We start from the raw sequence: 26,857 nt of genomic DNA, 5'->3' as shown, positions 1-26,857 counted from the left end.
TCGGTGTGCTATGGCCTATGAATTTTAAAGGCTACAACAAGCAAACCAACAGTACTGCAGGCATACTATGCACAGTTCCACTCAATAGTCCAATATGGGATCATTTTCTGGGGATACTCAACTCACAGTGCAAAGGTTTTTAGGAATGCCAAAAAGAGCTCCAAGAATATTTTGTGGCCTTAAAAAGATGGAGTCCTGTAAATCCCATTTTACTGAGCTTGGTCTTCTAAATGTTCCAAGTTTATTCATTTATGAAACTATCTTGTTCACTAGGGACTACCTCCTGAAAACAGGCAAACTGCTACAGAACAAAAATGTACACAGCCATAGTACCAAAGGGAAATCAAATATACATCAAAACTATCACAGAACTACCACCTATCAGAGGAGCATAATTAAATTTGGTGTAATCCTACACAATAAGACACCAGAGGAAATAAAAAATGCTACTCATCCAATATTTAAAACTAAACTAAAGGCATTTCTAATAAAGCACTGTTTCTATTCTGTCAGAGAATTTCTGAATACGTAACAAAATTAATTGTAATAGGTACCTATTTTTAATTTGCCGACTATTTTGCTAACACTATGTATTATTGTAACTTATCTTTGACCTGTCCAATATCAATTGTACAATTTGTGCTGTATGATAAAACTGGACCAAAAAAAGTCAAATCAAATCAGGAAGGCCAAGAAGCCTTAAGCTCTATGTGGTTCACAGTTGGCCAAAATCAGAACAAATAGGAAATTACCATTCAGTTTGTATTACAAGGAATAGATGCAGATCTTAGTACTGAAGAATTAAGAATTCTGTACTTTGGGTCAATATATCCCTTTCTGATTTGCTTTGTGAGGTGGGAACTGCCAAAGCAATAAAAAAGGGTCTTAGTATTATAAAGGAAAGCAATAAGAATTATGGCAAAAATAAAACCACAAATATTATGCATAATTCTGTTCATTAATTCGAATATTCTGATTATTTATGTGATCTACATATTACAAATAATAACAAGGACACACTAAATTTACAATATGCAAATTTATAACGACAATACAAAAATGCAGAACACACTTTCCTGTTGTCATCAGATGGCTGACATTTATCAAGAGTGTGAAACTTTACAATTCACCACACAATGAACTGAAATCATATTTGGAATTAATTTTAAAAAGGAGTTTAAACAATGAGTTATACTGAAATGTGTATATAAAATGGAACTAATAAGAATTCAAAATGTAGTTATAAACTTCCTTACATTTAACAATAAATGTCATTGTAGTATAGAACTTTCCATCCATCTTTATATAATACTACCTGCGTCCCGATGTGTTTGCCCACAGTTCAACAGTTATTTATAAAAAAACTCAATATCCACACACCTACACCACCACAAAAGTTATCTCTTGGAGGTACTGAGATGGCACCCACTTGTGACACAGCAAACTGCGCAACATAAGAGGTGAGGGTGGGTGATGAGTGGGGTGGATCGGGGAAAGGGGTGGGGTGTAGCACCAAATTTTAAGATGATGGGAGAAGCTGACAGAAAACATGTCACTCACAACTCACTCATTTAGTTAAGGAAAAAAATTTTATGTGACTCAGTAGCAAATTACAAAATGTGCTAGGAAAGGGAATAATTATTTTCATGACTGTTTGCTACATGCCTGTCATGGAAAGGATCACAATTGTCTTGGCACGTATAGAGAGCCAGAAATCTACTGTAATAAGTCCCTGTAAACAATGCTCCAGACTTCTTGTTCCCCGAATGTACATTGAGATTTCTGGCTCTCAATACTCGCAAGTAGCCTGTGTAAAGCTGCCTGTGCAAAAAATGTGTTGTGCCCAGGTGAATACCCACTACTTTTAATGTTTGTCCTTGACTCAAATTTACAGTGATCAAAAAGGCCACTGTCAATGGGAATTGCTAGGGGCTGAACTGGAAAGGTAAGTTTGTTGGGATGATAGGAATTCATGGTATCTATACTCTCTCTCCCTTGGCTTCGTCAATGATGACAGTGGTCTGCACAATGTGCCTTCTCAGTTCCACAGTGCATAAGCTGAGTCCACTGAACAACCTCGGTGCATCCGGGTTACGTAAAGCCACTGGTCTTGCTTATACTGCAAGAGTGTGCTTCCTCACTCCGAAGGTTCAGTGGAAGCTGGAACACCGAGTGTGCAGCTCTCCTCCACTGTGCAAGGTTGCAGCTAACCCACAGAACACAACAGTTAGCACGACATTCCTGTGCAACTGCACTAGTAGCAAATTTGACAGGAATGCACTGCCAGTATCTGCAGGTGTGTCCAAGAAATAAAGACCACCTTCTCTGTTTTTCAGGAAACTCATAAGTTTGTTAACAATGTCCCTTTGCACTGGTAACAGCAGGGGCTCGGTTAGGGCAACTTGAGACCCCACAGCTGTGGTGTCGTAACTGAGCTCACTGAGCAAATTGGTGGACAACTCTCCCGCTCATTGTGGGGTGGTCCTGCCGAAATAAAACAGCTGTGTTCCCACTTTGTCCTCAACAAGACACAGTGTTTTGTTTAAATGAATGTTGTCGCTGGCCACTGCTGTCCCTCGGTACCGGTGTGCTATCTCTTCCGATAATGTGGTTTAATATTTGTTCTAAAGTGCCACAGGATTTGAGTGGCTGCGGGTGCGCAACATGACAGCTATCCCAACTTGTTCAGTGACTGGCACAATATAGTGTCCTCCACCGTAGTGGTCCAGTGGCCATTATCTTCCAAAAGACTCATAGCCTCACATGCTTCCTGGAACACGGGTTTTCCAGTCCGTCGACTATTTTCAGGGCCTGAAAACTACCGAGCACCAAGATGTGGATCAGCAGCAACAATGTGTGTTACTTGCGTGGCATAAATTCTGTTCAGGGCATCTGATGCCTTCACACATTGCCAGCCTCCAACGGTGGTGCCCTGCACACGTGATGCTTCCATTCTTATCTTGTGTAATATTTTGGCACTTCCACATACAGCAAAGTTTGGGTAAATCTGTCTGTTTGGCACAGACAGAAAAATGGAGTGCAGGTGGCAGTAGAGGGTGTCACTACTCTGCTGAAGAAGTTGGCCTGTGTGAAGTACACGCACCTGCCATTGAGAAGCTGCACTGCGAGATGTGTCACGGTCAGGTGCCTCTCCTCAAGTGGCAAGCCCAATACACCATGCCGCTGCTCGCATTCGACCTGCTCCAAACAGATATGCTTTGTCTCCTGGGTCAATATTAGCATAGCCCTACTGCAGCACAATAAATATTGCCTGGTCACTACTTTTGTTTATGTACTTGCAAATGCGCTTAGTTGTCTGAATGGAGTTACAAAACTCCAAATTAATGTGGGCATTAAAAATTTTGAAGAAAACCTGTGGGTACAGAAATATCTAGCTGTTTTCCACTACAATGTCTTGCACAGTACCTCTCGCTTTAATTGTGACTGTACAGTCCTTCTCCTCGGGTGCCCCGTCTCAGTACAATGGATATCCATTCTTGTTCATTTGGGGTCTTTTTTTAACACTGTATTTTCTGTCTTTCATGCACAGGGACCACAGGGTTTCGTGCTCCTCAAGAGCTGTGGATTAGGCTCTTAGTGCGCATATCATACAGCTGTTTGTCCATAATGGAGCCAGGAAGCTGATACGACCTGATCAATTTGGTTCGGCCACAATTTCTGTTTTAACCACAGCAGCAAGTGCATGTGTGGCAAGCCATGTTTCTGCATTCATCAGAGTACATGAGGCACTGTACCCCACCAAAAATGTGTCCTTTTGTGAGGAGAGCAACCAGCTTTTGCACTTTAACCTTAAAAAGCCACACTGCAATATTGTGGCAGTCTGCCAGTTTCTGCCCTTCTATCAGTTCTTCCTTGATTTTGGTCCAGACTGTTTTGCACATATGAAGGTGACGAATAAGTCCAGCTGACCACAGTTCTGGATATAGGAGAACACGTTCTCATTATATTAATAGAGGTACCTCGTACTGTACACGAACGATGATGGGAGACTAACCATCTGACTTAAAGTCATTCAGATTCACACTGCTATCATCCACAATGCAGGTAGACATAATTCTCTGCATGTAGCTTGCTTTGGTTTAGTGCTATGTACCTCTGATGCTCACTCTCCATCTTCACCAACATGTCTACCAAAAACTGAGGCAGAAGTTTCCTATACCACAGCAGGAAATTGACGTCATGTTCGTGGGCCATCAGGTCATCAGGTGAAATCTGCAGAAATGCACATGTGTCATATTTTTGTTCAAGTTCGGTCACCCAGTCACTGCATTTGTTTGACGGACACTGAAATGATATCCTTCTTGCCCTTTCCAAAACACAGTAGGATATTATAGAGAATCTTGGCAGTGGTGCACGTTCACGATCCTGTTGTCAAGGGAGTCATCGTGCTTGGGCAGGACAACATCCCACAGGGTGATAGTGTTGATGCCCATAACCACAGTCAGGACCTCGGCCATGGCCAGTTTGTTGTAGCGGCACCCGTACTGCCCACTTGGCATGCAATCTGCGTACATTACCACCTTGCAGCTCTTCCGGGGGGTATTCTCCAAGGGCTGTTTTAAACTCTTGCAGCAACACACTGTGATCCTGCAGAACCTTTTATATTTTCAGTACAGTCACCCGTTCAACTCCATGTATAATTTAACACAGTCTATCACTCTCTGCTTTGTTGTCTCCCATAAAATAAACTTGCAAAACAGTGCTTGACTGAATTAGAAGACTCATGAAGATAGACAAACTATCCTGAGAAAGTCTATTCACAAAGTTTCAAGAAACAGCTTTAAATGATGACTCTAGGAATATACTACAATCCACTATGTATTGCTCACATAGGGATTGTGAGGATACAATTATAATACTTACTGCAAGCATAGAGGCATTCAAACAATCATTCTCCCCGTGCTTCATATGTGAAATGGAATGGGAAGAAACCCTAACAACTAGTACAATGCGATTTACCCTCTGCCATGCACCTCACGGTGGTTTGGAGAGTATGGACAGAAGTAAAAGAAACCCCATTTTATGGTGCACTTGCCTGTGCACCATAATGGTTTGTGAGAACACAGGCACAGCAAGAATCTGACCCAAAGGAGTTTATGTGAAAACAAGAATCACTATCCAATACACTTCCCAAATATTCTATGTGCTGTGAAATATTTTCATGCACATACATTACACTGTTACACAGTTTAGTGTTGATTTTACCCTAGAGTAATATTTCTACTGTCCTAGATTTATGCACATATTTATTTGATTTGTCAAAACAGTTAAAAACTAACCTCTGTGCTAAACTTCATGCATTCATTGGAGAGTTAACTTTCATTAATTACTTTTTAGTCACATTACCCATGCCACAGAAATAGCTGTCACATTGACCATCCCACAAGAACAGTGTTCAAAAATACTAACTCGATGTATGTGCAGCAACATGATCTGCCCTCATGTGTGTGCCTGTTACCAGAAGATATGCTCGCATATCATGATCAAATCCAACATCATCAAAAGCCTTCCATGTCCTACATGTAAAGACACAGCAGCTCTCTGCCACAGATCATTTAAAGGGTATTGCTGTTGAGAGTCTTCAAGCATCTCATATCTAAAAACAAAGATAATGTGACTTATCGAACAAAAGCGCTGGCAGGTCGATAGACACACAAACAAACACAAACACACACACAAAATTCTAGCTTTTGCAACAAACGGTTGCTTCGTCAGGAAAGAGGGAAGGAGAGGGAAAGACGAAAGGATGTGGGTTTTAAGGGAGAGGGTAAGGAGTCATTCCAATCCCAGGAGCGGAAAGACTTACCTTAGGGGGAAAAAAGGATGGGTATACACTCGCACACACACACATATCCATCCACACATATACAGACACAAGCAGACATATTTAAAGACAAAGAGTTTGGACAGAGATGTCAGTCGAGGCAGAAGTGAAGAGGCAAAGATGATGTTTAATGACAGGTGAGGTATGAGTGGCGGCAACTTGAAATCAGCGGAGATTGAGGCCTGGTGGGTAACGGGAAGAGAGGATATATTGAAGAGCAAATTCCCATCTCCGGAGTTCGGATAGGTTGGTGTTGGTGGGAAGTATCCAGATAACCCGGACGGTGTAACACTGTGCCAAGATGTGCTGGCCATGCACCATGGCAGGTTTAGCCACAGGGTGATCCTCATTACCAACAAACACTGTCTGCCTGTGTCCATTCATGCGAATGGACAGTTTGTTGCTGGTCATTCCCCATAGAATGCATCACAGTGCAGGCAGGTCAGTTGGTAAATCACGTGGGTGCTTTCACATGTGGCTCTGCCTTTGATCGTGTACACCTTCCGGGTTACAGGACTGGAGTAGGTGGTGGTGGGAGGGTGCATGGGACAGGTTTTACACCGGGGGCGGTTACGAGGATAGGAGCCAGAGGGTAGGGAAGGTGGTTTGGGGATTGCATAGGGATGAACCAAGAGGTTATGAAGGTTAGGTGGATGGCGGAAAGACACTCTTGGTGGAGTGGGGAGGATTTCATGAAGGATGGATCACATTTCAGGGCAGGATTTGAGGAAGTCGTATCCCTGCTGGAGAGCCACATTCAGAGTCTGGTCCAGTCCCGGAAACTATCCTGTCACAAGTGGGGCACTTTTGTGGTTCTTCTGTGGGGGATTCTGGGTTCGAGGGGATGAGGAAGTGGCTCTGGTTATTTGCTTCTGTACCAGGTCAGGAGGGTAGTTGTGAGATGCGAAAGCTGTTGTCAGGTTGTTGGTGTAATGGTTCAGGGATTGCGGACTGGAGCAGATTCGTTTGCCACGAACACCTAGGCTGTAGGGAAGGGACCGTTTGATTTGGAATGGGTGGCAGCTGTCATAATGGAGGTACTGTTGCTTGTTGGTGGGTTTGATGTGGACGGACGTGTGAAGCTGGCCATTGGACAGGTGGAGGTCAACGTCAAGGAAAGTGGCATGGGATTTGGAGTAGGACCAGGTGAATCTGATGGAACCAAAGGAGTTGAGGTTGGAAAGGAAATTCTGGAGTTCTTCTTCACTGTGAGTCCAGATCATCAAGATGTCATCAATAAATCTGTACCAAATTTTGGGTTGGCAGGCCTGGGTAACCAAGAAGGCTTCCTCTAAGCGACCCATGAATAGGTTGGCGTACGAGGAGGCCATCCTGGTACCCATGGCTGTTCCCTTTAATTGTCGGTATGTCTGGCCTTCAAAAGTGAAGAAGTTGTGGGTCGGGATGAAGCTGGCTAAGGTGATGAGGAAAGAGGTTTTTGGTAGGGTGGCAGGTGATCGGCGTGAAAGGAAATGCTCCATCGCAGCGGGGCCCTGGACATGCGGAATATTTGTGTATAAGGAAGTGGCATCAATGGTTACAAGGATGGTTTCCGGGGGTAACAGATTGGGTAAGGATTCCAGGCGTTCGAGAAAGTGGTTGGTGTCTTTGATGAAGGATGGGAGACTGCATGTAATGGGTTGAAGGTGTTGATCTACGTAGGCAGAGATACGTTCTGTGGGGGCTTGGTAACCAGCTACAATGGGGCGGCCGGGATGATTGGGTTTGTGGATTTTAGGAAGAAGGTAGAAGGAGGGGTGCGTGGTGTCGGTGGGGTCAGGAGGTTGATGGAGTCAGGTGAAAGGTTTTGTAGGGGGCCTAAGGTTCTGAGGATTCCTTGAAGCTCCGCCTGGACATCGGGAATGGGGTTACCTTGGCAAACTTTGTATGTGGTGTTGTCTGAAAGCTGACGCAGTCCCTCAGCCACATACTCCCAACGATCAAGTACCATGGTTGTGGAACCCTTGTCCGCCGGAAGAATGACGATGGATCGGTCAGCCTTCAGATCACGGATAGCCTGGGCTTCAGCAGTGGTGATGTTGGGAGTAGGATTAAGGTTTTTTAAGAAGGATTGAGATGCAAGCCTTTGGATAGGACAGAGGTTTCGGATTGGGAGAGAGGTTTGGAGGAAAGGTTAACTACCGAATTAGGGTGTTGTGGTTCCAATCCGAAACCTCTGTCCTATCCAAAGGCCTCACCTTCAGCCCCAATCCCAGATTCAACCAAACAGCCCTCGTCAAAGATTTACTGCCCTACACTCGTACTCTGCTGTAAATATCACTTTGCCACGAAGAAAAATGATCCTAATCCTACTCCTAATGATCCAACTCCCCAAGACACCATCCAAATTGAACCCTGCCTGGAACAGTTCCGTCCTCCGTCGCAGCGGGACCCACCTCCTCTTCCTCAAAATCACCCTCTCCAAACCTTCCAGGAATTTCTGACTTCCAGCCTTGCATCTCAATCCTTCTTAAAAAACCTTAATCCTACTCCCAACATCACCACTGCTGAAGCCCAGGCTATCCGTGATCTGAAGGCTGACCGATCCATCGTCATTCTTCCGGCGGACAAGGGTTCCACGACCGTGGTACTTGATCTTTGGGAGTATGTGGCTGAGGGACTGCGTCAGCTTTCAGACACCACCACATACAAAGTTTGCCAAGGTAACCCCATTCCCGATGTCCAGGCGGAGCTTCAAGGAATCCTCAGAACCTTAGGCCCCCAGCAAAACCTTTCACCTGACTCCATCAACCTCCTGACCCCACCGACACCCCGCACCCCTACCTTCTACCTTCTTCCTAAAATCCACAAACCCAATCATCCCGGCCGTCCCATTGTAGCTGGTTACCACGCCCCCACAGAACGTATTTCTGCCTACGTAGATCAACACCTTCAACCCATTACATGCAGTCCCATCCTTCATCAAAGACACCAACCACTTTCTCGAACGCCTGGAATCCTTACCCAGTCTGTTACCCCCGGAAACCATCCTTGTAACCATTGATGCCACTTCCTTATACACAAATATTCCGCACGTCCAGGGCCTCGCTGCGATGGAGCATTTCCTTTCACGCCGATCACCTGCCACCCTACCAAAAACCTCTTTCCTCATCACCTTAGCCAGCTTCATCCTGACCCAAAACTTCTTCACTTTTGAAGGTCAGACATGCCGACAATTAAAGGGAACAGCCATGGGTACCAGGATTGCCCCCTCGTACGCCAACCTATTCATGGGTCGCTTAGAGGAAGCCTTCTTGGATACCCAGGCCTGCCAACCCAAAGTCTGGTACAGATTTATTGATGACATCTTCATGATCTGGACTCACAGTGAAGAAGAACTCCAGAATTTCCTCTCCAACTTCAACTCCTTTGGTTCCATCAGATTCACCTGGTCCTACTCCAAATCCCATGCCACTTTCCTTGACGTTGACCTCCACCTGTCCAATGGCCAGCTTCACACGTCCGTCCACATCAAACCCACCAACAAGCAACAGTACCTCCATTATGACAGCTGCCACCCATTCCACATCAAACGGTTCCTTCCCTACAGCCTAGGTCTTCGTGGCAAATGAATCTGCTCCAGTCCGCAATCCCTGAACCATTACACCAACAACCTGACAACAGCTTTCGCATCTCGCAACTACCCTCCTGACCTGGTACAGAAGCAAATAACCAGAGCCACTTCCTCATCCCCTCGAACCCAGAATCCCCCACAGAAGAACCACAAAAGTGCCCCATTTGTGACAGGATACTTTCCGGGACTGGACCAGACTCTGAATGTGGCTCTCCAGCAGGGATACGACTTCCTCAAACCCTGCCCTGAAATGAGATCCATCCTTCATGAAATCCTCCCCACTCCACCAAGAGTGTCTTTCTGCTGTCCACCTAACCTTCGCAACCTGTTAGTCCATCCCTATGCAATCCCCAAACCACCTTCCCTACCCTCTGGCTCCTATCCTTGTAACCGCCCCCGGTGTAAAACCTGTCCCATGCACCCTCCCACCACCACCTACTCCAGTCCTGTAAACCGAAAGGTGTACACGATCAAAGGCAGAGCCACATGTGAAAGCACCCACGTGATTTACCAACTGACCTGCCTACACTGTGATGCATTCTATATGGGAATGCCCAGCAACAAACTGTCCATTCGCATGAATGGACACAGGCAGACAGTGTTTGTTGGTAATGAGGATCACCCTGTGGCTAAACATGCCTTGGTGCACGGCCAGCACATCTTGGCACAGTGTTACACCGTCCGGGTTATCTGGATACTTCCTACCAACACCAACCTATCCGAACTCCGGAGATGGGAACTTGCTCTTCAATATATCCTCTCTTCCCGTTACCCACCAGGCCTCAATCTCCGCTAATTTCAAGTTGCCGCCACTCATACCTCACCTGTCATTAAACATCATCTTTGCCTCTTCACTTCTGCCTCGACTGACATCTCTGTCCAAACTCTTTGTCTTTAAATATGTCTGCTTGTGTCTGTATATGTGTGGATGGATATGTGTGTGTGTGCGAGTGTATACCCATCCTTTTTTCCCCCTAAGGTAAGTCTTTCCGCTCCTGGGATTGGAATGACTCCTTACCCTCTCCCTTAAAACCCACATCCTTTCGTCTTTCCCTCTCCTTCCCTCTTTCCTGACGAAGCAACCGTTTGTTGCAAAAGCTAGAATTTTGTGTGTGTGTTTGTGTTTGTTTGTGTGTCTATCGACCTGCCAGCGCTTTCGTTCGGTAAGTCACATCATCTTTGTTTTTAGATATATTTTTCCCACGTGGAATGTGTGTGTGTGTGTGTGTGTGTGTGTGTGTGTGATGGAATATTACAAGAAACGTAATAAACCTCTTGTAATAACCTTCGTGGACTTTAAAAAAGCAAATGACTATTTCCATAGGCCTTCAATGTCAAAAATCTTAAGAAATTTCAGCCACCATACAAAATTAATCTAACTGATAGAACTCACCTTAACCAGCACTATATCAAAAGTCAAGTTCAGGGGGAACTCTCTGAGCCATTCATCATAAAAACGGGTTTAAGACAAGGAGATTGCTTGGCACCCCTGCAGTTCAACTGTGCTTTAGAATACATAATGAGGGAATAGTACAAGATTAACCCAAGGAACATCCAAATTGGAAGACCCAAAGACAACATAAGTTTAAATTGTCTAGGATTTGCTGATGACCTTGCTCTCTTGTCCAACAGTATTCAGGAAACCAAACAAGTTATCTCACTACAGGAAATAGCACAGAAAATTGGTCTTGAAATATCCTTTGAAAAAAAACAGTCATCATGTTAACTGACCTACCACTCATAAACAAAATTGCCATAGGAAACCAAGAAATCAAAATTGTAGATAAATTTAAATATCTGGGAGAAATCATAACATATAACCTCAACGAAAAGCCAACATGGCATAACAGAATAAACAAATTGACTAGAGCACAATATATCACCAAGAACACCTACAACAAAAAGAGCCTGTCAATGGCAACAAAATTAAAACACTACAAAACAGTCACTCAACCAGAAATAACATACGCAAGTAAACCATCTTCAAAGCCGGCCGCGGTGGTCTAGCAGTTCTAGGCGCTCAGTCCGGAACCACGCGACTGCTACGGTCGCAGGTTCGAATCCTGCCTCGGGCATGGATGTGTGTGATGTCCTTAGGTTAGGTAGGTTTAAGTAGTTCTAAGTTCTAGGGGACTGATGACCACAGATGTTAAGTCCCATAGTGCTCAGAGCCATTTGAACCAAACCATCTTCAAAACAACTAACACTGCACAAAAAGACAAAATACTCAAAATAGGGAGAAGAATCATCAGAACATGCATCAACAAATCATACTAGAAAGATGGACACTGGAGAGTAGCTACAAATGAAACAGTCTACAAGGAAATAAAACCGGTAATGAGCACAATCAGGAAGAAACGCATTTCATTTTTCGAACATCTAATCATAACACCAGAGCAAACGACCATCAGGAGAATAATAGAAAAATTGTGGAATAGTAAGTGCAACATTAAGTGGATTGCAGAAATCAAGGAAGATATGGATGAGTTGCAGATTACATTGGAAGACCTAAGAAACAAAACTGACAAAATCAAGAAACTCACAGACAAACAAACTAGACTGCAAATGACAATCAACAAATAGACAATAGGAAGGGTGATTTCCGATGAAGAACAGAGGATGAGATCTGAGAGAATGAAGAAGTACTGGGCTGACAGGAAACTGAAAAATTCTTTGTATAAAAGTTGGCTAGAGTGGTCCAACAAAGGCCATAAAATGTAAATAATAAATAAATATGTGATGGAATGTATAGCATCTGTGTACAGTTACAGGTCCAGTTTTAAGGTCACATGTGGCCTGTAGCACCAATAGACTTTGAGGTTCCTATTCAGAAGGATGCAGGAATGACCACCCATGGCACAGTGTGCTCCATTGTCAACAAGATCACATTGTCAACGAGAATTGATCTGTGTTGCAGCACAGAATAATTTCAAATGGGATCATATGTTCAGGCTGGAGTCAGCTCTGGCCACCCTAACTATATATGCTGCCACACATGGTGAATAAAAGGTCCACACTGATGATGTCAGCTGTATGTGAGCTCACAATAGAGAAGCCAACTAGTGCTTGCCGAGATTTCTCATCAAGATAAAAACAAAGGATTTCTTGTTCAAAACAGGGATTGAGACCCATAGGAAAATGTGAGAGGTCATCATCTGCTTTGGAGTTCTGAACAGTCAGGCAGAAGTGATTCTCATTACCGTAAGGGCTGAAGAACAGGGCCCATTCCTGCAGCCCATGCACCATCTTGTCCAGCAGATGCATAGAGAAACTACAGCGGGAGGCGAGCAGTGTGTGGTCTGTGACAGGATGAAACTTAAATTTCTTAATAATGGCGAGAGCTTCCTTCTCTGTTTGTGAGTAATTCTGTTGTGCCGCATCTGGCTTCTTCGAGGTGAACACTATCGGCTGCTCTGAACCGTCGGCATTGCCATAAGCCAGAACAGCCCCAAGCTCAAACTGGGATGCATCAGTAGCCGAGAAGATCTGTTTAACCACTTGAAATGTGGCTAGGCAAGGACTGAATGTAGACTGTCCTTCAGTGTCTCAAATGCTCCACCACACGCAGCTGTCCAGACAAGCACATTTTTCCATTAATTGATTTAGAATGTACAAAAATGTAACAGCTTTTGGGATAAATTTATGACAATAAGCAATTTTGCACAGAAAAGCCTAGAGTTCCTTCAGGTTTGTGGGCTGTGGAAGAACATCAATGGCAGCACCGTGACTGTCTGTTGGTTGAAATGATGTATGTCCAAGGTATTGAAGAGTGGGATGAAAGAACAGTAATTTAGCCAAACTGCACTTGTGACCCACGTTTTGTAGGGTCTGAAAAAGAAGCCAAAGGCTCCGAAGATGTTTCTCCGTGGAGTGACCGATAACCACAGCATTGTCAAATAGTTGATACAACATGGAATATGTTGTTTGAGCTGCTTCAAGAAATGCTGGAAAAGTGCAGGAGACCTTACTGTGCCAAAGACCAACCACCTGTACTGGTACAGTCCATAGGGGGTATTGACCAGTAGCGGCTGCTGAGATGCCTCGTTGAGCAGAAGCTGCAGATTTGCCTCCAAAAGACACTCTTTTGAAAAATAATGGACTGCTGCCAGATTCACCATTAGTTGATTCGCACAGGGTGTCCCTTGTGTAAGTGGGTAAGTGACAACCATTGCCTGTGCATTGATTGTCACTTTAAAATAGCTGCAAATGTGGAGCTTGCCAGATGGTTTCTTGATGATCACTTGTGGCATAATCCACTGACCTGATGAAATAGGTTTAGTCACATTCAAAGCCACGAACCTGTCAAGTTCCAGTTCGATTTGGTCGCAAAGCGCTAACAGTACATGCCGTGTCTAGGGAAAAAAAAAGGGGGTGCAGCTGTGTTGTCATTTTAAGGGTGATATGACAGGAAAAATCCTTGACCTTGTAGTGCCCTGGCAAAAACATGTCCAGAAATTCTTTGTAAAGTTCATCAGGTGCCTGGAATGGCACTTGGTAAGAAACCAGATGAACTGATTCAGAGAAGATAAACCCAAAGGCATACAAGTCCTAGAGCACAGTCACGGCTGAGTACACCGTAAAATTCACAACTAGTTCCAAAGAGCAGAGCCTAAGTAACTTTGTTGAATGTATAGTAGTGAATGAGAGAGGGAGCTCTCTGCACAGGGGTTGTACTTGGTTAGTTTGCTGATCAGTAAGCAGTGGTGGCACCGATCATCGGCAGCACGTGTCGGTCACAATGTGGTGTTGTCCTTTTGACATTCGATTGTGCTACTGCCTAGTGGCTGAGCCCATGGTGCCTGGTACCAGCCCTGGTGAGTCAAACATCAACAGTTTTCATTGATTCTCCATGGAATGATGTGGTAGTTGCAGTAGAGGCTCCAGTACATGACAAGTTGTAACACAGTGAGTTATCACACTATAATTTTTAATAACAGACATGCTAGTGTCACAGTTTCTGGGAATAGCTGTGAAGTGTGTGAAGTTAGACGAGAAAGTAGATAATATTATCACAGTGGTGGCTCTGCACTGTATGAGACAGTCTGGTGTTGCTGGCCAGATCATTTGTTGTACCAGGCTGAGAAGACTGAAGGAAATATCCACAAAATTGTGATGTGCCCCTAAAATTTATCTTTCATGTTACAGAAGTTGAGAGGGGCTGGAAGGTGGCAAGGTGTAAGTATAGGGTGGTCACATCCATTGTTATGGTGCTCAGTGTAAAGAGGACTGGTTGTGAGGTAACGGGCGAATTATGGCGTCCTGAAAATATTCTAAGTTGGCATGGCCGCACGGGCCGCTCGCCCAGCCGGGGCCCAGCAGCAAACACATTGTGGCGAATGTTAGCCGGACGAGAGGGGTAACCCCAACGCGTGGTCCAGCCACGTGGCTGGGAATTCCGCTGTGACAAGGATGGTGCTTTGTGTCGATGAAGGAGATGTCTATGCCGGGAGTGCCAAAGATGGCGGACTTTGTGAAACCTTAATGGCAGACATTTCACAGTATGTATAGAAATTAATAGTATCCAGATGAATGATGATACCTCAAAAAGAAACATGTACATTATTATTATTTGAACGGCGATTCTGATGGTGTAATCAGATTTTCAATATCTTTATTAGTTTAAAGTTTAGTATCTGACTGTAAATTATACAAGTAACACCCAGCAACGAATTTCCAAAATCGAAATGGTTCTTCTGATTTCATCAATCTACATGTCTTTAGAAAGCTATTAGTGTAAACCTAAATTAGTATGAATTACAGGCATGTATCTTAAATAGTACATGAGTTATTGGAGGCCAAAGTGGTTGATTACTATCGATCGCATCAGGCCATAAGTACTGCACAGTTACACGAAAAAAATGGTAGCAGCATGCTTATAAATATATTTATTTGTCTATGTCTTTGTTTATATCTGATATATACTATTCATGAAGAAATCGGTTAAATATTTACTGTGTTTTAGAAAGCACAGAGACATTAGGCTACTGGCCTACCTTTTGTTCTATTCCTTTGATATATGTTCATTTAATTTGTTGATGTATCTGTTAGAACATGTTTATGGTCCAGCTGTAGGAATATTTATTTAATTTCAAGTCTTTAAATGTAAATCCAGGATTTTGTATGTGTTTAAATATGTTTGTGAGTGTACGTCGGGGTGTAGACATGGAGGGAGCGCTCTAGCCAATCACTGCGCTCGTTAATGGTGAGACTGTTTGGAATCGGGGGAGGAGGATGGTTTCTGGAGAGGACACGGGGAAGTTCTGGAGAGTACGGCACTGGACACGGGAAGTGCTGGACGCGACGGACGCACAGTCGCGAGAAGGACTTTGAGAGTGTGGAGTGGTTTAGGCGTGGTCGCGGCAGATAGAAATATTTGGTAGTGCTGACTTGTACACTTGTGAGGTTTCTGTGGCTTATACAGTGAAGATGTAGTGTGCACTTAGAAGTGAATATCTTGCAAGCTTTGTTCTTATTCATAACTAATTATGTGCAGTAGGAATCTATTCCCCGTTATTCAACTTACATTTTATTTGATTGTTGGACCATCGACACCAATAAGTGTTTTCCAGAAATATACCGCATTCTCAAAAGTACTTCTGCTATCATACTCATCATTTAAAGTTGTTAAGATAGTACCTGCAGATTTTATTTAATTGCAAACTTTCATTTATAAATTTATTTGTTACTTTCATAATTCGCAATTGCCGAGTGATAGAAATCTTCGACCATTTGATTCATGTGTGTATTCTTATCGTATACTGTAGACTCACAGTATTTGGCCTGTAATGCGGCAACTACATATCCCGGCCCCTAGAAAACAAAACCAGCCAAAACTTTAATACTGAAACTCTGAGTCTGAGGGAACATAGTTGAGGGCCACAACAACACTTCATTCATTTTCTATTGGAAAGCCTGCATGGTTCAAGGCAGCTCTCCACACTGGTCTGTCTCTTGCAAGTTTGCTCATATGTGCATAACTACTGCACTTAAACAGTCATTTGAACTTACCTATTGCAGCTTTGGTCCTTCCTCAATATTGTTAGCTCCCCATAATCCCCTCTGCTACCAAATTTGCTTCTGTATGAAGATATTATTCTCTAAGTAGACAGAAATTGATGCAGCAGACTCGTGAACAACAAAAGACCTCAATATCTTTGGCAAAACAACAACTGTGATGCAGAGTTTCTCATTTAAGTAAACAAATACAAAAGACTGTTTGGCGGAATTGTTAAGCAAGTAAATCTGTCCCAAATGCCACAAACAAATCAAAGGCTGTATAGCAGATTGTCAAGACTCAACTAGGTGCTGAGGAAACTACTCATTTTAATCCTACATTAAAAACTGATGGGAAAACCGTTACTAATGCCACCCAGACCAGTGATTAATTTGACAGGTACTTTAAAACTGCAAATAAAATTGATGAATTCTCTCCTCTTTATATAGACCCCAACAGAATGCAGTATACATCTGGGGAATTTAAATTTACTCGTGTACCTTGTCATAAAATAGCTAGCATTACAAAATTCCAAAAATCTGAAATTCCAAAAAAATTATAAAGGCTGGCAGTCATAATATTCTGCCCCAACTTTGCTATATAGTAAATCAGATATCTGATGAGGGTTGCTTCCCTGACAGGGTGAAATATGCACAAGTTTAACCTATTCATAAAAGAGGCAGACTGGATGAGATTTCTGCCTAGTATAAATATTATCAATTTTTCTAAAATACTTGAAATAACAGCATGTAATCAATTAGAAAAGTCTAAAGAAACTCATAACATTATTCTGAATAATCAACATGGAGCATTGTTTGGCCTGGCCTGTCATAATTAAATTATTAGGGAATAGAGCTGCTCAATGCTGACACTTTATTTTCTTGGGGTAATTATAAATGGACTGATAATGTAGATTGTGTAGTGAAGTGATTAAACAGTTCTGTTTATGCAATGAGATACTTTCTAAATAATTTTAATTGACTTAGCTGTTAAGAAGAGTGTATCATGCTTATTTTTTTATCAGTTGTTAGATACGACCTAATTTTTCAGAGTGTTGAGAAAGCTAACCTCCTCAAAGTGTACAGACTACAGAAAAAAAGAAATATTCTGAGCTATGATGGGTACAAACAACATCCAATCAAGCAAACCATTATTCAAGAGCCTTGACTTAATAACAGGTTCTTTTATGTTTGTACATAAAATACTTCTCTTTGAGCTAAAAATCCACAGATTTTCAAGGTAAATTCTTTTACACATGCTTATGAAATGAGGCATATTTCAGACTACATGTAGTCTTGTCATAAATAGCTTGTTTGAAAATGTCCCATATATCATGACTATAGAGATTAGCAGTAAAATATGGTCCAAGGACAAAGACTACATGCTAAAAGCCACAGAAGCAAAAAATGAAAAATACTGACAAAGAAAATGTTATTACAGTGTGAAATTTTATACATTGGAAAGATACGAGGTGTGGCTAGAAAAAAACCGGACTAGTACTGGTGAAACAATAAAACGAATGCAATAAGGCTGAAAGTCACGTGGCCTGTCACGTGACTCTCGCTCCGCCTACTGCTCGAGTTTCATCTGCCTCCTGCACTCAGTCTGCCCGTGGCGTCTGTTTTAAGTAGTTGACGTTTTGTCTGTGCGTCGGAAAATGTTGAGTGTACAGAGAGAACAGCGTGTTAACATCAAATTTTGTTTCAAACTAGGAAAATCTACACATGAAACGTTTGTAATGTTACAAGTGTACGGCGATGATTGTTTATCGCGAACACAAGTGTTTGAGTGGTTTAAACGATTTAAAGATGGCCGCGAAGACACCAGTGATGACACTCGCACTGGCAGACCATTGTCAGCAAAAACTGATGCAAACATTGAAAAGATCGGTAAACTTGTTCGACACTTTCCTTGTCAACTCCTGTTAACTCAGACACTGCTCTGATTGTTAAACGGCGATCTTGTCGAACAAGTTTACCGATTTTTTCAATGTTTGCATCAGTTTTTGCTGACAATGGTCTGCCAGTGCGAGTGTCATCACTGGTGTCTTCGCGGCCATCTTTAAATCGTTACGTGTGAGCACACACTACCAATATAGGTGTACAACTGCTATTATTGATGAGTCACCAGTGTTTCACTCAAATGATTGCATATGACATGTCATGTACCAATAAAGATGATACTGTATTTTATGCTATTCTTATCATTTGTACCAATATCCCACCTTATGTCCACATGCACCAATAAGCACAACAAACTTGTTCTTACCAGTTCCTCCTTATTTGATCCAAGGAATGTCTTTATTTGGAAATCAGCCATCAGATTCGAAAAAAAGTCAGAGAAGATCTTCAGTGCATATGTTGCAGCCAAATATGTAATCAGCTGCCATTGCTGTTAACAGAAAGCAAATATTGTAGGAACAATTTATAATGCCATCACATTTCTCCTATATAAATGATTGTAAATGCCTCATATACATTACAAGATGTACCATAAGAAAGACTCAGCAGGTTCTTTTTCTCTAAATTAATGTTTTGGGTCATGACAAAACATTAAGCCAATAGTTAATAAATTTTAGTGGAAGAAAACACAATGTGTTTGGTTATCATCCTTAATTGTGAAATTTTTCTACCAAGAAGTGAAATAAAAATTCAGTAACATGATTAAGTGTTCTTGTTTAGCTCTTCTACAGAACTGAGTTTGTAAGGCAATATATTGCTTTCTTTGTAGACCATTCTTCACAGAAGGCAGACAGAGCAACTTTAAAAGGTTTTTGTCAGAAAATTGATTCAACAAACTGTTATAAGCAACATTCTCGAAACTTTTTTGAGAACACCCAAAGGAAAGAAGGAAGGAACAAATGGATGGGCCTAAAATTAAAGGTTAGTTGCCTATTTCAAGGTTTATAAATAGTATTATTTATGTTCATCAGCCTTCTGGAAAATACAGCCTGACTCATCAACTAATTGCAGTGGTAGCTGAAGGTGTGCTATCAGTGCAGATGCAGGAAACAGTACACCTGTTTCGAAAAATTGCTGGTCACGCTTCCACTATAGTAGAATAGATAAAAAATCAACTTACTAAGCAGCAGCAGGATAAAATATGACCACTTACAAAGGAACCAGTGTTCCCTCCTTCTGCCAGAAGGGTTGAAGGGGAAGGAAGAGGAATGAAGGAAAAGGACTGGAAATTGGAGGGTTTGGAAAAGTTGCCAGAACCTCAGGTCGTGGGAGTCTTAAGGGACGGGATGAGAATCATTGCCGAGGACTGCACGGAACAAGGGAAGAATCCAGATGGCATGTGTGGCGAAACAGGCACCAAGATCATGAGTGTCATGTTGTACAGTATGGTCTGTAACAGGATATTGCACATTGCCAGTATATACCCTCTGTCCATGTTCACTATAATCATACCAATGTAAAAGGTCAAACAGTGTTTACATAACAGCTAGTACACGATACGTGTCATTTCACAGCTCCTTTAAGTCATACGGACACAGACTGTAACACACTTATTTTATGATGATTCCTCATCCACAGAACCAATGGCATTGTAGATGTATAGTAAGATTTACCAATGTCTCTGTTATAGGTCTCACAAATCTGAAATGTCTGATTGCAATAATCTCTCGACTGTTAAATGTCTCAAGGCCAGCAACAGTGTCTACTTTAGTACCACAGCCACTGTAACCCAACCATTACCATGTCAATTAGCGTCTGTGTTTGTAAGCATGAAATTCAATACACATCCGCAAAAGACTGAAGGGCCATGCAAAATAACTTGGGCACCTACTCCATTCTTCATACTAATAGCAATATTATAAACAGCATTATATACTGTAAGGTGCGAACACCTTCTCTTATAATAATGTACCTCTGGGCATCTCTATGGGTCTCGCTACCACTGCAACATACTTTGCTATATATGTGCCCTAGAATAGTGTAGTATGCTTACCTGCAATACTTAAGAAGAGCATTAAAGAAGGAGCCCGGTAGGCAGGGCTCCTAGTTATTACTCGAGCTCTGCTGGGCTAAAAGTCACTTCTGGTAGGTTGCGTAAGCCGTGCTGTGGTTAGATAAGGACGGGCTATATAAGTGACGTTTCTCTTAAGACAGCTTCAGTCGTCGAGTAGCCGCACTTACAGCAGCATTAACACAGACTAGTGATGACACGTTATTATAGCATTTTCGCCTTACAGCATATAAATATAATAGAAGTCCTCAATCTATCCTCTCCCACATCCACACCGGCTGTTCAGAGCATCCTCCTACAGGCCAACCACAAATTAGAACAGCATGCCACCCTCCACCTTAAAAAACTATCCAATCTCCTGGTTTCCCACCTATAGAAAGGCAACTCACTCACCCTTCACAACCTTTCCAGCAAACCTCAACCTCCTCTCATTGCACACAGACCCAGTCTCTCCCATCTACTCAATCTCCCACTTCCAGCTCCACTCCCTCCAAAACCTCAAAATTCCAATCAACACAATCTGGAACCACAACACCCTAATTCAGTAGTTAACCTTTCCTCCAAACCTCTCTCCCAATCCAAAACCTCTGTCCTATCCAAAGGCCTCACCTTCAGCCCCACTCCCAGATTCAACCAAACAGCCCTCGTCAAAGATTTACTGTCCTACACTCGTACTCTCTGCTGGAAATATCACTTTGCCACGAAGAAAAATGATCCTAATCCTACTCCTAATGATCCAACTCCCCAAGACACTATCCAAATTGAACTCTGCCTGGAACAGTTCCATCCTCCGTCACAGCGGGACCCACCTCCTCTTCCTCAAAATCACCCTCTCCAAACCTTCCAGGAATTTCTGACTTCCAGCCTTGCCTCTCAATCCTTCTTAAGAAACCTTAATCCTACTCCCACCATCACCACTGCTAAAGTCCAGGGTATCCGTGATCTGAAGGCTGACCAATCCATCGTCATTCTTCCGGCGGACAAGGGTTCCACGACCGTGGTACTTGATCGTCGGAAGTATGTGGCTGAGGGACTGCATCAGCTTTCAGACAACACCACATACAAAGTTTGCCAAGGTAATCCCATTCCTGATGTGCAGGCGGAGCTTCAAGGAATCCTCAGACCCTTAGGCCCCCTACAAATCCTTTCACTTGACGCCATCAACCTCCTGACCCCACTGACTCCCCGCAACCCTACCTTCTACCTTCTTCCTAAAATTCACAAACCCAATCATCCCGGCCGTCCCATTGTAGCTGGTTACCAAGCCCCCACAGAACGTATTTCTGCCTACGTAGATCAACACCTTCAACCCATTACATGCAGTCCCATCCTTCATCAAAGACACCAACCACTTTCTCGAATACCTGGAATCCTTACCCAGTCTGTTACCCCCGGAAACCATCCTTGTAACCATTGATGCCACTTCTTTATACACAAATATACCGCACGTCCAGGGCCTCGCTGCGATGGAGCACTTCCTTTCACGCCGATCACCTGCCACACTAGCTAAAACCTCTTTCCTCATTACCTTAGCCAGCTTCATCCTGACCCACAACTTCTTCACTTTTGAAGGTCAGACATACAAACAATTAAAGGGAACAGCCACGGGTACCAGGATGGCCCCCTCGTACGCCAACCTATTCATGGGTCGCTTAGAGGAAGCCTTCTTGGATACCCAGGCCTGCCAACCCAAAGTTTGGTACAGATTTATTGATGACATCTTGATGATCTGGACTCACAGTGAAGAAGAACTCCAGAATTTCCTTTCCAACCTCAACTCCTTTGGTTCCATCAGATTCACCTGGTCCTACTCCAAATCCCATGCCACTTTCCTTGACGTTGACCTCCACCTGTCCAATGGCCAGCTTCACACGTCCGTCCACATCAAACCCACCAACAAGCAACAGTACCTCCATTATGACAGCTGCCACCCATTCCACATCAACCGGTCCCTTCCCTACAGCCTAGGTCTTCGTGGCAAACGAATCTGCTCCCGTCCGGAATCCCTGAACCATTACACCAACAACCTGAAAACAGCTTTCGCATCCCGCAACTACCCTCCCGACCTGGTACAGAAGCAAATAACCAGAGCCACTTCCTCATCCCCTCAAACCCAGAACCTCCCACAGAAGAACCACAAAAGTGCCCCACTTGTGACAGGATACTTTCCGGGACTGGATCATACTCTGAATGTGGCTCTCCAGCAGGGATACGACTTCCTCAAATCCTGCCCTGAAATGAGATCCATCCTTCATGAAATCCTCCCCACTCCACCAAGAGTGTCTTTCCGCCATCCACCTAACCTTCATAACCTCTTAGTTCATCCCTATGAAATCCCCAAACCACCTTCCCTACCCTTTGGCTCCTACCCTTGTAACCGCCCCCGGTGTGAAACCTGTCCCATGCACCCTCCCACAACCACCTACTCCACTCCTGTAACCCGGAAGGTGTACACGATCAAAGGCAGAGCCACGTGTGAAAGCACCCACGTGATTTACCAACTGACCTGCCTACACTGTGAAGCTTTCTATTTGGGAATGACCAGCAACAAACTGTCCATTCGCATGAATGGACACAGGCAGACAGTGTTTGTTGGTAATGAGGATCACCCTGTGGCTAAACATGCCTTGGTGCACGGCCAGCACATCTTGGCACAGTGTTACACCATCCGGGTTATCTGGATACTTCCCACTAACACCAACCTGTCAGAACTCCAGAGATGGGAACTTGCCCTTCAGTATATCCTCTCTTCTCGTTATCCGCCAGGCCTCAACCTCCGCTAATTTGAAGTTGCCGCCGCTCACACCTCACCTGTCTTTCAACAACATCTTTGCCTCTTTACTTCCGCCTCTACTGACATCTTTGCCCAATCTCTTTGCCTTTACAAATGTCTGCTTGTGTCTGTGTATGTGCGGATGGATATGTGTGTGTGTGCGCGAGTGTATACCCGTCCTTTTTTCCCCATAAGGTAAGTCTTTCCGCTCCCAGGATTGGAATGACTCCTTACCCTCTCCCTTAAAACCCACATCCTTTCGTCTTTCCCTCTCCTTCCCTCTTTCCTGATGAAGCAACCGTTGGTTGCGAAAGCTAGAATTTTGTGTGTATGTTTGTGTTTGTTTGTGTGTCTATCGATCCGCCAGCGCTTTTGTTTGGTAAGTCTCATCATCTTTGTTTTTAGATATATTATAGCATATAAAGCTATTTATAATATTGCTATTAGCACAAGGAATGGAGTAGGTGCCCAAGTGATTTTGCATGGCCCTTCAGTCTTTTGCGGACGCATATTGAATTTCACGCTTACGAATGCAGACGCTAATCGACATGGTAACGGTTGGGTTACAGTGGCTGTATTACATGGTATTAAAGTAGACACTGTAGCTGGCCTTGAGACTTTTAACAGTTGAGAGGTTATTGTGTATTGGACATTTCAGATTTGTGAGACCTATAACAGAGACATTGGTACATCTTACTATATGCCTACACTGCCGTTGGTTTTCAGGACACGGAATCATCATCAAATAAATGAGTCAGAGTCTGTGTCCATATGGCTTAAAGGAGCTCCTAATTGCCGCAAGATTAAAGTTGTTGGTGATGTGACGCATTATTATAGAATTTGAAATAAAATACTTATCCTTTCCTTATCTCTTCTCAGATGGTTCTCCCTTTGACAGCATATGTTTCCCTAGTTACAGGGTTGGTACAGGTGGTGGTTAGTTGGTTTAAAAGAGGGGGGGAAGGGACCAAACTGTGAGGTCACTTGTCTCTTGTTCCCAGTAAAATAATTACACAGGGGAAAGAAGAACAGAAAGGAGACATACCGCACAATAACAGGAGAAAGGAAGAACCACAAGAACAACAGAAGGACAACCAACACTACTATAGCCAAAGCAGAAAAAGAAAATCACAGAGAGAAGCAAGAAAAAGGTAAAAGGGGTAAAAACAAAAGAGCAGATGACCGTGGCTGGCTGACCATGAGGATAAAAAGGAAAAGCCACCCACTCTGCGACACATTAAAACATCCACCTTAAAATCATTAGAGTGGAGAACGCAAAGGGGCAAAGGACATGCACTAAAACTTATATAGAATGATAAAACCCACCGTCACGTATAAAACATAAAACTAAATTAGCCAATGAGACATTGTCAGCTAAAATTAATGGCAATGAGGCCGGTAAGTGAAGAGTCTGCTGTAGGGCAGCCAAAGAAGGACAGATCACCAAGATACGGCTCATTGTCAGCCGGGCACTGCACTGACACTGAGGTGGGTCATCACAGCACAGGAGGTACCCATGTGTCACCCAAGTGCGGCCAATGCAGAGCCGGTAGAGAACCACAGAGTCCCTGAGAGAGGCCTGCATGGAGGACTGCCACACATTCATAGTCTCCTTAATAGCACGCAGTTTGTTGTGAGTGGTGAGCTTATGCCATTTTGTCTCCAAAAGCCACAAAACCTTGCGGCATAGTACTGAATGCAGGTCAGTTGCAGAGAAGTCAATCTCCACAAGTGCTTTCTGTGTAGCCTGTTTGGCCAGCCTGTCAGCAGGTTCTTTGCTGGAATTCCGACATAACCTGGGGTCCAGACAAACACCACTGAACAACTGGACTGTTCCACGGCATAAATGGATTCCTGGTTGGTCGCTACCAAAGGATGATGAGGGTAGCACAGGTCGATAGCTTGTAGGCTGTTTAAGGAGTCAGTACACACAAGAAACGACTCCCCAGAACATGAACGGATGCGCCCAAGAGCACGAGATATAGCCACCAGCTTGGCAGTGAAAACACTGCAGCCATTGGGCAAGGAATTCTGTTCAGTGTGTCCTCCATGGACATACGTGAAGCCGACATGAGCATCAGCCATCGAGTTATCAGTGTAAACCAGTTTGTGGCCTTGGTACATGTCAAGAATCGAGAGGAAGTAGAAGCAGAGAGCCACAGGGTTAAGTGAGTCCATAGGGCCACGTGAAAGGTCCATGTGAAGCCACGGCCTAGGTGTACACCATGGAGGTGTACATGAATGGACCTCAAGTATAGGTGGTAAAGGCAAGAACCCAGTTTTGAAAGAAGGGATCGGACATAAACCACAATCAGAAGCCCTGACCTGGGCTGCTGATGCGGGAGATGAACTGCCATGGGTGGGAAAAGGAGACGGTGATTCGGACACACAGGAGAACTACAAACATGTGCAACGTAACTGGCCAGCAGTTGTGCACACCTAACCTGCAATGGAGGGACTCCAGCCACCACAAGGACACTGGTCACCGGATTTGTCCTAAAAGCTCCTGTTGCTAGGCGAACGCCATAGTGGTGCACTATGTTAACAAAATGCTGAGGGCACTGCCAAACCATAAACCAGACTCTCATAGTCAAGACGGGATTGAACAAGGTCTCTGTAGAGCTGCAGCACCGTAGAGCGATCTGCACCCCAGTTGGTGTTGCTCAGGCAGCAGAGGGCATTGAGGTGCTGCCAGCACTTCCACTTAAGCTGATGAAGTTGAGGAAGCCAAGTCAATTGGCCATCGAAAACCAGTCCTAAGAGTCGATATGTCTCCACTACAGTGAGTGGTTCATCATTAAGTTCTGGTTCTGGATGAACGGTATGATGCCGACAGAAGTGCATAACACGTGACTTTGCAGCCAAAAACTGGAAACCGTGGGCTAGAGCCCATGACTGCACCTTGTGGATCGCTCCCTGTAGACACTGCTCAGCACCACCAGTACAAAATGCAGAAGTTGTCTGCATACAGATAAGGTGAGATGGACAGCCCGACAGCTGCTGCTAGACCAGTAATGGCCACTAAAAATAGAGAGACACTCAATACAGAGCCCATTCTCCTGGATATGGGGGGAACTACGGGAGGCATCAACTTGGGCACGGAAAGTACAAAACGACAGGAAATTTAGGATAAAAATCGGGAGCAGGCCTCTGAGACCCCACTTGTATAATGTGGCAAGGATATGATGTCGCCAGGTGGTGTCATATGCTTTTTGTAAATTAAAAAAGACAGCAACCAGATGTTGGCATCTGGAAAAGGCTGTTTGGATGGCAGACTCGAGGGACACAAGATTATCAGTGGTAGAACGAGCCTGGCGGAAACTGCCCTGCCAGTAGGCTATGTGACTCCAGGGTCCAACCCAACTGCTGACACACCATACATTCCAGCAGTTTACAAAGAACGTTGGTGAGGCTGATGGGCTGATAGCTATCCACATCAAGTGGGTTTTTACCAGGTTTGAGCACCAGAATGATGGTGCTCTGTCGCCATTGCAATGGAAAGACGTCATCGCACCAGATCTAGTTGAAGATGATGAGGAGATGTCGCTTGTAGTCAGATGAGAGATGTTTAATCATCTGACAGTGAATCCGATCTGGCCCAGGAACTGTGGTGGGGCAATGTGCAAGGGCACTGAGGAGCTCCCACTCTGTAATCAGGGCGTTATACGATTCACTGTGGCGTGTAGTGAATGAAAGGAC

The 26,857-nt window shown here is 43.8% G+C and overlaps 1 protein-coding gene across 4 annotated transcripts in view; it reads right to left on the bottom strand.

Annotated features, from left to right (window-relative positions):
* Positions 1-26,857, bottom strand: part of LOC126260206 (peroxisomal acyl-coenzyme A oxidase 3-like) — a 176,988-nt gene that overhangs the window by 85,103 nt on the left and 65,028 nt on the right. For all 4 annotated transcript variants that reach the window (XM_049957497.1, XM_049957496.1, XM_049957495.1 and 1 more), the window contains exon 8: positions 18,682-18,804. In XM_049957497.1, coding sequence (XP_049813454.1) covers positions 18,682-18,804 — 123 coding nt within the window. The remainder of the gene's footprint in view (positions 1-18,681; positions 18,805-26,857) is intronic.

Source organism: Schistocerca nitens, chromosome 5 (assembly GCF_023898315.1).
Source record: "Schistocerca nitens isolate TAMUIC-IGC-003100 chromosome 5, iqSchNite1.1, whole genome shotgun sequence".
Lineage (NCBI taxonomy): Eukaryota > Metazoa > Arthropoda > Insecta > Orthoptera > Acrididae > Schistocerca > Schistocerca nitens.
This window is presented reverse-complemented; position numbering and strand designations above follow the sequence as displayed.